Raw genomic sequence first — 12,306 nt, 5'->3', positions numbered from 1 at the left:
CCCACCCACCCCCTCACAGAGACAGACCCCCCACCCCCTCACAGAGACAGACCCCCCACCCCCTCACAGAGACAGACCCCCACCACCCCCTCACAGAGACAGACCCCCCACCCCCTCTCACAGAGACAGACCTCCCCACCCCCTCACAGAGACAGAACCCCCCACCCCCTCACAGAGACAGACCCCCACCACCCCCCTCACAGAGACAGACCCCCCACCCCCCTCACAGAGACAGACCCCCCACCCCCTCACAGAGACAGACCCCCCACCCCCTCACAGAGACAGACCACCCCCACCCCCTCACAGTGACAGACCCCACACACCCCCCTCACAGAGACAGACCCCCCCACCCCCTCACAGAGACAGACACCCCCACCCCCTCTCAGAGAGTCAGAACCCCCCCCCCCACCTCCTCACAGTGACAGACCCCACACCCCCCCTCACAGAGACAGACCCCCCCACCCCCTCACAGTGACAGACCCCCCACCCCCTCACAGAGACAGACCCACCCACCCCTCACAGAGACAGACCCCCCACCCCCCTCACAGAGACAGACCCCCCACCCCCCTCACAGAGACAGACCCACCCACCCCCTCACAGAGACAGACCCCCCACCCCTCTCACAGAGACAGACACCCCCCACCCCCTCACAGTGACAGACCCCCCACCCCCCTCACAGAGACAGACCTCCCCCACCCCCCTCACAGAGACAGACCCCCCACCCTCTCACAGAGACAGACCCCTCACCCCCTCACAGAGACAGACTCCCCCCACCCTCTCACAGACACAGACCCCCCCACCCCCCTCACAGACACACACCCCCACCCCCTCACAGTGACAGACCCCCACCACCCCCTCACAGAGACAGACCCCCCACCCCCTCACAGAGACGGACCTCCCCACCCCCTCACAGAGACAGACCCCCCTCAGAGACAGACCCCCCCACCCCCTCACAGAGACAGACCCCCACCACCCCCCTCACAGAGACAGACCCCCCCACCCCCTCACAGAGACAGACCCCCCACCCCCTCACAGAGACAGACCCCGCCCACCCTCTCACAGAGACAGACCCCCCACCCCTCACAGTGACAGACCCCACACACCCCCCTCACAGAGACAGACCCCGCCCACCCTCTCACAGAGACAGACCCCCCACCCCCTCACAGTGACAGACCCCACACACCCCCTCACAGAGACAGACCCCCCACCCCCTCACAGTGACAGACCCACACACCCCCCTCACAGAGACAGACCCCCCACCCCCTCACAGAGACAGACCCCCCCCACGCCCACACAGAGACAGACACCCCCACCCCCTCTCACAGAGACAGACGCCCCCACCCCCTCAGAGACAGACCCCCCACCCACCCCTCTCACAGAGACAGACCCCCACCCCCCTCACAGAGACAGACCCCCCCACCCACCCCCCTCACAGAGACAGACCCCCCCCCCCCCTCACAGAGACAGACCCCCCACCCCCTCACAGAGACAGACCCCCCCACCCCCTCACAGAGACAGACCCCCCCCACCCCCTCACAGTGACAGACCCCACACACCCCCCTCACAGAGACAGACCCCCCCACCCCCTCACAGAGACAGACACCCCCACCCCTCTCAGAGAGTCAGAACCCCCCCCCCACCTCCTCACAGTGACAGACCCCACACACCCCCCTCACAGAGACAGACCCCCCACCCCCCCTCACAGTGACAGACCCCCCACCCCTCACAGAGACAGACCCACCCACCCCTCACAGAGACAGACCCCCCACCCCCCTCACAGAGACAGACCCCCCACCCCCCTCACAGAGACAGACCCACCCACCCCCTCACAGAGACAGACCCCCCCACCCCTCTCACAGAGACAGACACCCCCCCCCCCCCCCCCTCACAGTGACAGACCCCCACCCCCCCTCACAGAGACAGACCTCCCCCCCCCCCTCACAGAGACGACCCCCCCCCCTCTCACAGAGACAGACCCCTCACCCCCCTCACAGAGACAGACTCCCCCACCCTCTCACAGACACAGACCCCCCCACCCCCCTCACAGACACACACCCCCACCCCCTCACAGTGACAGACCCCCACCACCCCCTCACAGAGACAGACCCCCCACCCCCTCACAGAGACGGACCTCCCCACCCCCTCACAGAGACAGACCCCCCTCAGAGACAGACCCCCCCCACCCCCTCACAGAGACAGACCCCCCCCACCCCCCCTCACAGAGACAGACCCCCCCACCCCCTCACAGAGACAGACCCCCCACCCCCTCACAGAGACAGACCCCCGCCCACCCTCTCACAGAGACAGACCCCCCACCCCTCACAGTGACAGACCCCACACACCCCCCTCACAGAGACAGACCCCGCCCACCCTCTCACACAGACAGACCCCCCCCCCCCTCACAGTGACAGACCCCACACACCCCCTCACAGAGACAGACCCCCCACCCCCTCACAGTGACAGACCCCACACACCCCCCTCACAGAGACAGACCCCCCACCCCCTCACAGAGACAGACCCCCCCCCACGCCCACACAGAGACAGACACCCCCACCCCCCCTCACAGAGACAGACGCCCCCACCCCCTCACAGAGACAGACCCCCCACCCACCCCTCTCACAGAGACAGACCCCCACCCCCCTCACAGAGACAGACCCCCCCACCCACCCCCTCACAGAGACAGAACCCCCACCCCCTCACAGAGACAGACCCCCCACCCCTCTCACAGAGACAGACCCCCACCACCCCCTCACAGAGACAGACCCCCCACCCCCTCTCACAGAGACAGACCTCCCCACCCCCTCACAGAGACAGAACCCCCCACCCCCTCACAGAGACAGACCCCCACCACCCCCCTCACAGAGACAGACCCCCCCCCCCCCTCACAGAGACAGACCCCCCACCCCCTCACAGAGACAGACCCCCCACCCCCCTCACAGAGACAGACCACCCCCACCCCCTCACAGTGACAGACCCCACACACCCCCCTCACAGAGACAGACCCCCCCACCCCCTCACAGAGACAGACACCCCCACCCCCTCTCAGAGAGTCAGAACCCCCCCCCCACCTCCTCACAGAGACAGACCCCACACACCCCCCTCACAGAGACAGACCCCCCCACCCCCTCACAGTGACAGACCCCCCACCCCCTCACAGAGACAGACCCACCCACCCCTCACAGAGACAGACCCCCCCCCCCCCTCACAGAGACAGACCCCCCACCCCCCTCACAGAGACAGACCCCCCCACCCCCCTCACAGAGACAGACCCCCCCACCCCCTCACAGAGACAGACCCCCCCACCCCTCTCACAGAGACAGACCCCCCCACCCCTCTCACAGAGACAGACACCCCCCACCCCCTCACAGTGACAGACCCCCCACCCCCTCACAGAGACAGACCCCCACCCCCTCACAGAGACAGACCTCCCCCACCCCCCTCACAGAGACAGACCCCCCACCCTCTCACAGAGACAGACCCCTCACCCCCTCACAGAGACAGACTCCCCCCACCCTCTCACAGACACAGACCCCCCCACCCCCCTCACAGACACACACCCCACCCCCTCACAGTGACAGACCCCCACCACCCCCTCACAGAGACAGACCCCCACCCCCTCACAGAGACGGACCTCCCCACCCCCTCACAGAGACAGACCCCCCTCAGAGACAGACCCCCCCACCCCCTCACAGAGACAGACCCCCACCACCCCCCTCACAGAGACAGACCCCCCCACCCCCTCACAGAGACAGACCCCACCACCCCCTCACAGAGACAGACCCCCCCACCCCCTCACAGTGACAGACCCCCCCACCCCCTCACAGAGACAGACCCCCCCACCCCCTCACAGAGACAGACCCCCACCACCCTCCTCACAGAGACAGACCCCCCACCGCCCCTCACAGAGACAGACAGCCGACCCAACACAGACAAACCCCCCCACCCCCACACAGAGACAGGCACCCCCCACCCCCCCTCACAGAGACAGACTCCCCCAACCCCCTCACAGAGACAGACCCCACCCACCCCCTCACAGTGACAGACCCCACACACCCCCTCACAGAGACAGACCCCCCCACCACTCACAGAGACAGACCCCCCCACCCCTCACAGAGACAGAACCCCCACCCCCTCTCACAGAGACAGACACCCCCCACCCCCTCACAGAGACAGACACCCCCCACCCCCTCACAGAGACAGAACCCCCACCCACTCACAGCGACAGACCCCCCACCCCCTCACAGCGACAGACCCACCCACCCCTCACAGAGACAGACCCCCCCACCCACCCCTCACAGACAGACCCCCCCACCACCCCCCTCACAGTGACAGACCCCCCCACCCCCTCACAGTGACAGACCCACCCACCCCCTCACAGCGACAGACACACCCACCCCTCACAGAAACAGACGCCCTCACAGTGACAGACCCACCCACCCCCTCACAGAGACAGACCCCCCACCCCCCTCACAGAGACAGACCCACCCCCTCACAGAGACAGACCCACCCACCCCCTCACAGAGACAGACCCCCCCACCCCCTCACAGCGACAGACACCCCCACCCCCTCACAGTGACCCCTCCCCTCACAGTGACCCCTCCCCCTCACAGTGACCCCTCCCCTCAGTGACCCCTCCCCCTCAGTGACCCCTCCCCTCACAGTGACCCCTCCCCCTCACAGTGACCCCTCCCCCTCACAGTAACCCCCCCCGGAGTGACCCCTCCCCTCACAGTGACCCCTCCCCCTCACAGTGACACCTCCCCCTCACAGTGACCCCTCCCCTGACATGTGACCCCCCCCCTCAGTGACCCCTCCCCCTCACAGTGACCCCTCCCCCTCACAGTGACCCCTCCCCCTCACAGTGACCCCACCCCTCACAGTGACCCCTCCCCCTCACAGTGACCCCTCCCCCTCACAGTGACCCCCCTCAGTGACCCCCTCCCCCTCACAGTGACCCCTCCCCCTCACAGTGACCCCTCCCCCTCACAGTGACCCCACCCCCTCACAGTGACCCCACCCCCTCACAGTGACCTCTCCCCCTCACAGTGACCCCTCCCCCTCACAGTGACCCCTCCCCCTCACAGTGACCCCACCCCCTCACAGTGACCCCACCCCCTCACAGTGACCCCTCCCCCTCACAGTGACCCCTCCCCCTCACAGTGACCCCTCCCCCTCACCCCCCCAGACGAGGCCGAATATCAGGAGGAGCCACATCGGGGTCCCGGGGCAACGGCCACAGTCTGGGGGCGGGGCCAAGCTGGGAGGGGACTGGAGTGGGGGGCGGGGCCAGGCTGGGAGGGGGCTGGAGTGGGGGGCGGGGCCAGATTGGGGGCGGGGCCAAGCTGGGAGGGGGCTGGAGTGGGGGGCGGGGCCAGATTGGGGGCGGGGCCAGGCTGGGAGGGGGCTGGAGTGGGGGGCGGGGCCAGATTGGGGGCGGAGCCAGGCTGGGAAGGGGCTGGAATGGGGCGCGTGGACTGGTTGAAGGCGGGGCCAGAATGGGGGCGGTGCCGGAGTGGGGGCGGGGCCAGACTTTGGGCGCGGGGTCAGATTGGGGGCGGGGCCAGGCTGGGTGGCGGGGCCAGTCTGGGGGCGGGGCTAGGAGGGACGGCGGGCCAGTCTGGGGGCGTGTCCCTGCTGGGGGCGGGGCCAGGTCATGGCGGGGCAAGGCTGGGGTCGGGGCGACATTGGGGGCGGGGCCTGGTAGAAGGCGGGGCCAGGCTGAGAAGGGGCCAGGCTGGGTGGGCGTGTCCGTGCTGGGGGCGGGGCAAGGATATGTGGGCGGGGCCAGGCTGGGGGCGGGTCAAGGCTGGGTGGACTTGTCCATGCTGGGGGCGGGGCCAGACCGGGGGCGGGGCAAGGCTTGGTGGGCATGTCCATGTGGGGGCGGGGCCAGGATGTGTGGGCGTGTCCATTCAGGGGGCGGGGCCAGGCTGGGGCGGTAAAGGCTGAGTGGGCGTCTCCATGCTGGGGGTGGGGCCAGTACGGGGGGCGGGGCAAGGATGGGTGGGCGTGTTCGTGTTAGGGGCGGGACAAGGCAGGATGGGTGTGTGCATGCTGGGGACGGGGCCTGACTAGTGGCGGACCTACTGTCCAAGTGTACCCACTGTCCAAGTATACCCATAGTCCAAGTATACCCATAGTCCAAGTATAGCCATTGCCCAAGTGTACCCATTGTCCAAGTATAGCCATTGTCCAAGTATACCCATTGCCCAAGTATACTATACCCATTGTCCAAGTATACCCATTGTCCAAGTATACCCATTGTCCAAGTATACCCATTGTCCAAGTATACCCACTGTCCAAGTATACCCATTGTCCAAGTATAACCATTGTCCAAGTGACCCATTGTCCAAGTGTACCCATTGTCCAAGTATACCCACTGTCCAAGTATATCCATTGTCCAAGTATACCCACTGTCCAAGTATAACCATTGTCCAAGTGACCCATTGTCCAAGTGTACCCATTGTCCAAGTATACCCACTGTCCAAGTATACCCATTGTCCAAGTATACCCACTGTCCAAGTATAACCATTGTCCAAGTGACCCATTGTCCAAGTATACCCATTGCCCAAGTATACCCATTGTCCAAGTATACCCATTGTCCAAGTATACCCACTGTCCAAGTATACCCACTGTCCAAATGTACCCATTGTCCAAGTATACCCATAGTCCAAGTATACCCACTGTCGAAATGTACCCATTGTCCAAGTGACCCATTGTCCAAGTATACCCATTGCCCAAGTATACCCATTGTCCAAGTGTACCCATTGTCCAAGTATACACATTGTCCAAGTATACCCACTGTCCAAATGTACCCATTGTCCAAGTATACCCATTGTCCAAGTGTACCCAGTGTCCAAGTATACCCACTGTCAATGTGTACCCATTGTCCAAGTATACCCACTGTCCAAGTATACCCACTGTCCAAGTATACCCACTGTCCAAGTGTACCCACTGTCCAAGTATACCCATTGTCCAAGTATACCCACTGTCCAAGTGTACCCACTGTCCAAGTATACCCACTGTCCAAGTGTACCCATTGTCCAAGTATACCCATTGTCCAAGTATACCCACTGTCCAAATGTACCCATTGTCCAAGTATACCCACTGTCCAAGTGTCCCCATTGTCCAAGTATACCCACTGTCCACTTGGAAAAACATGGAAAGATAACATAAAATCAAGTGTAAATTTGTGAAAGGGATGCAGGAGCTGGGTGTCGATGTGCATAGATCATTGAAGGTGGCGGGACAGGTGGAGGGAGCAGTTAATAAAGTACAGAGTATTCTGGCCTTTATCAATAGGGTCACAGAGGACAAGAACCAGGAGGTTCTGCTGAACTTCTACAAGACTCTAGTTAGACTCCAGCTGGGATATTGTGACCAGTTCTGGGTGTCACACATTGAAGAGAGAGCAGGAGAGGTTTACAGGAACTGTTCCAGGGATGAGAAACCTCGGTGATGAGGATAGATTGGAGATGTTGGGAATGTTCTCCTGGGAGAGAAGGAGGCTGGGAGGACATCTGATCGAGATGGTAAAACTCACGAGGGGGCTGGACAGAGTCGATGGGGAGAAACTGTTCCCATTGGTGGAATGATCGGGAACGAGAGGGTTGCAGATTGAAGGTCATTTGCAAAAGAAGCAGGCGCGATGTGGGGAAAAACCTTGGGCTGGATTCTCCGATTTTGAGGCTCTGACCCCACGCCGGCGTGGGAACGCCGGTCGAGGGTGGAGCACCGGAGGGTGGGCCTCATGCAATGTCCTGAGGCCGTCGAGGGGCCGAGCATCACAAAAGTGCCCCCTCCCCGATTTGGTCAGGAACTTTGATTCTCCGGCCAATCGCCAAACGCAATTTGAGTGTCAGCGACTGGAGAATCCAGCCCCTTGTTCACACAGCGAGTGGTTGGTGTCTGGAATACCCATTGTCCAAGTATACACATTGTCCAAGTATACCCACTGTCCATGTGTACCCATTGTCCAAGTATACCCACTGTCCATGTGTACCCATTGTCCAAGTATACCCACTGTCCAAGTATACCCACTGTCCATGTGTACCCATTGTCCAAGTGTACCCACTGTCCAAGTATACCCACTGTCCAAGTGTACCCACTGTCCAAGTGTACCCACTGTCCAAGTATACCCACTGTCCAAGTATACCCATTGCCCAAGTATACCCATTGCCCAAGTATACCCATTGTCCAAGTGTACCCATTGTCCAAGTATACCCACTGTCCAAGTGTACCCACTGTCCAGGTGCACCCACTGTCCAAGTATACCCATTGTCCAAGTATACCCATTGTCCAAGTGTACCCACTGTCCAAGTATACCCACTGTCCAAGTAAACCACTGTCCAAGTATACCCATTGTCCAAGTATACCCATTGTCCAAGTGTACCCACTGTCCATGTGTACCCATTGTCCAAGTAACCCACTGTCCAAGTGTATCCGTTGCCCAAGTATACCCACTGTCCAAGTATACCCATTGTCCAAGTGTACCCACTGTCCAAGTGTACCCACTGTCCAAGTATACCCATTGCCCAAGTATACCCATTGCCCAAGTGTACCCATTGTCCAAGTATACCCACTGTCCAAGTATACCCACTGTCCAAGTATACCCATTGCCCAAGTGTTCCCATTGTCCAAGTATACCCATTGCCCAAGTATACCCACTGTCCAAGTATACCCACTGTCCAAGTATACCCATTGCCCAAGTATACCCATTGCCCAAGTGTACCCATTGTCCAAGTTTATCCACTGTCCAAGTATACCCATTGCCCAAGTGTACCCACTGTCCAAGTGTACCCATTGTCCAAGTATACCCATTGTCCAAGTATACCCACTGTCCAAGTGTACCCATTGCCCAAGTATACCCACTGTCCAAGTATACCCATTGTCCAAGTATACCCACTGTCCAAGTATACCCACTGTCCAAGTATACCCATAGTCCAAGTATAGCCATTGACCAAGTATACCCATTGTCCAAGTATACCCACTGTCCAAGTATACCCACTGTCCAAGTATACCCATTGTCCAAGTATACCCATTGTCCAAGTATACCCATAGTCCAAGTATAGCCATTGACCAAGTATACCCATTGTCCAAGTATACCCATTGTCCAAGTATACCCACTGTCCAAGTATACCCATTATCCAAATGTACCCATTGTTCAAGTATACCCATTGTCCAAGTGTACCCACTGTCCAAGTATACCCATTGCCCAAGTGTACCCATTATCCAAGTATACCCATTGTCCAAGTATACCCACTGTCCAAGTATACCCACTGTCCATGTGTACCCATTGTCCAAGTGTACCCACTGTCCAAGTATACCCACTGTCCAAGTGTACCCACTGTCCAAGTGTACCCACTGTCCAAGTATACCCATTGCCCAAGTGTACCCATTGCCCAAGTATACCCATTGCCCAAGTATACCCATTGTCCAAGTGTACCCATTGTCCAAGTATACCCACTGTCCAAGTGTACCCACTGTCCAAGTGCACCCACTGTCCAAGTATACCCACTGTCCAAGTGTACCCACTGTCCAAGTATACCCACTGTCCAAGTAACCCACTGTCCAAGTATACCCATTGTCCAAGTATACCCATTGTCCAAGTGTACCCACTGTCCAAGTATACCCACTGTCCAAGTAACCCACTGTCCAAGTGTATCCATTGCCCAAGTATACCCACTGTCCAAGTATACCCATTGTCCAAGTGTACCCACTGCCCAAGTGTACCCACTGTCCAAGTATACCCATTGCCCAAGTATACCCATTGCCCAAGTGTACCCATTGTCCAAGTATAGCCATTGCCCAAGTGTACCCATTGTCCAAGTATACCCATTGTCCAAGTATACCCATAGTCCAAGTATACCCATTGCCCAAGTATACCCATTATCCAAGTATACCCATTGTCCAAGTATACCCACTGTCCAAGTATACCCACTGTCCAAGTATACCCATTGCCCAAGTGTTCCCATTGTCCAAGTATACCCATTGCCCAAGTATACCCACTGTCCAAGTATACCCACTGTCCATGTATACCCATTGCCCAAGTATACCCATTGCCCAAGTGTACCCATTTTCCAAGTATACCCACTGTCCAAGTATACCCACTGTCCAAGTATACCCACTGTCCAAGTGTACCCATTGTCCAAGTATACCCACTGTCCAAGTATACCCATTGTCCAAGTATACCCATTGTCCAAGTATACCCACTGTCCAAGTATACCCATTGTCCAAGTATACCCATTGTCCAAGTGTACCCACTGTCCAAGTATACCCACTGTCCAAGTGTACCCATTGTCCAAGTGTACCCACTGTCCAGGTGTACCCATTGTCCAAGTATACCCACTGTCCAAATGTACCCATTGTCCAAGTGTACCCACTGTCCAAGTATACCCACTGTCCAAGTATACCCACTGTCCAAGTATACCCATTGCCCAAGTATACCCATAGTCCAAGTATACCCACTGTCCAAGTATACCCATAGTCCAAGTATACCCATTGCCCAAGTATACCCATTGTCCAAGTATACCCACTGTCCAAGTATACCCATTGTCCAAGTATACCCACTGTCCAAGTATACCCATTGCCCAAGTATACCCATAGTCCAAGTATACCCATTGCCCAAGTATTCCCATTGTCCAAGTTTATCCACTGTCCAAGTATACCCATTGCCCAAGTGTACCCACTGTCCAAGTATACCCATTGTCCAAGTATACCCACTGTCCAAGTGTACCCACTGTCCAAGTATACCCACTGTCCAAGTGTACCCATTGTCCAAGTATACCCATTGTCCAAGTATACCCACTGTCCAAATGTACCCATTGTCCAAGTATACCCACTGTCCACTTGGAAAAACATGGAAAGATAACATAAAATCAAGTGTAAATTTGTGAAAGGGATGCAGGAGCTGGGTGTCGATGTGCATAGATCATTGAAGGTGGCGGGACAGGTGGAGGGAGCAGTTAATAAAGTACAGAGTATTCTGGCCTTTATCAATAGGGTCACAGAGGACAAGAACCAGGAGGTTCTGCTGAACTTCTACAAGACTCTAGTTAGACTCCAGCTGGGATATTGTGACCAGTTCTGGGTGTCACACATTGAAGAGAGAGCAGGAGAGGTTTACAGGAACTGTTCCAGGGATGAGAAACCTCGGTGATGAGGATAGATTGGAGATGTTGGGAATGTTCTCCTGGGAGAGAAGGAGGCTGGGAGGACATCTGATCGAGATGGTAAAACTCACGAGGGGGCTGGACAGAGTCGATGGGGAGAAACTGTTCCCATTGGTGGAATGATCGGGAACGAGAGGGTTGCAGATTGAAGGTCATTTGCAAAAGAAGCAGGCGCGATGTGGGGAAAAACCTTGGGCTGGATTCTCCGATTTTGAGGCTCTGACCCCCACGCCGGCGTGGGAACGCCGGTCGAGGGTGGAGCACCGGAGGGTGGGCCTCATGCAATGTCCTGAGGCCGTCGAGGGGCCGAGCATCACAAAAGTGCCCCCTCCCCGATTTGGTCAGGAACTTTGATTCTCCGGCCAATCGCCAAACGCAATTTGAGTGTCAGCGACTGGAGAATCCAGCCCCTTGTTCACACAGCGAGTGGTTGGTGTCTGGAATACCCATTGTCCAAGTATACACATTGTCCAAGTATACCCACTGTCCATGTGTACCCATTGTCCAAGTATACCCACTGTCCATGTGTACCCATTGTCCAAGTATACCCACTGTCCAAGTATACCCACTGTCCATGTGTACCCATTGTCCAAGTGTACCCACTGTCCAAGTATACCCACTGTCCAAGTGTACCCACTGTCCAAGTGTACCCACTGTCCAAGTATACCCACTGTCCAAGTATACCCATTGCCCAAGTATACCCATTGCCCAAGTATACCCATTGTCCAAGTGTACCCATTGTCCAAGTATACCCACTGTCCAAGTGTACCCACTGTCCAGGTGCACCCACTGTCCAAGTATACCCATTGTCCAAGTATACCCATTGTCCAAGTGTACCTACTGTCCAAGTATACCCACTGTCCAAGTAAACCACTGTCCAAGTATACCCATTGTCCAAGTATACCCATTGTCCAAGTGTACCCACTGTCCATGTGTACCCATTGTCCAAGTAACCCACTGTCCAAGTGTATCCGTTGCCCAAGTATACCCACTGTCCAAGTATACCCATTGTCCAAGTGTACCCACTGTCCAAGTGTACCCACTGTCCAAGTATACCCATTGCCCAAGTATACCCATTGCCCAAGTGTACCCATTGTCCAAGTATACCCACTGTCCAAGTATACCCACTGTCCAA

At 57.9% G+C, this 12,306-nt stretch overlaps 1 protein-coding gene across 3 annotated transcripts in view; it reads right to left on the bottom strand.

Moving 5' to 3' along the window:
- LOC119961352 overlaps positions 1-5,251 on the bottom strand; it is a 31,804-nt gene extending 26,553 nt beyond the window's left edge. For all 3 annotated transcript variants that reach the window (XM_038788741.1, XM_038788742.1, XM_038788743.1), the window contains exon 1: positions 5,178-5,251. In XM_038788741.1, the coding sequence (XP_038644669.1) occupies positions 5,178-5,214 (37 nt within the window). In that variant the 5' untranslated portion in view covers positions 5,215-5,251. The remainder of the gene's footprint in view (positions 1-5,177) is intronic.
- Positions 5,252-12,306: the final 7,055 nt, after the last annotated feature.

Source organism: Scyliorhinus canicula, unplaced genomic scaffold (genome assembly GCF_902713615.1).
Source record: "Scyliorhinus canicula unplaced genomic scaffold, sScyCan1.1, whole genome shotgun sequence".
Taxonomy (NCBI): Eukaryota; Metazoa; Chordata; class Chondrichthyes; order Carcharhiniformes; family Scyliorhinidae; genus Scyliorhinus; species Scyliorhinus canicula.
This window is presented reverse-complemented; position numbering and strand designations above follow the sequence as displayed.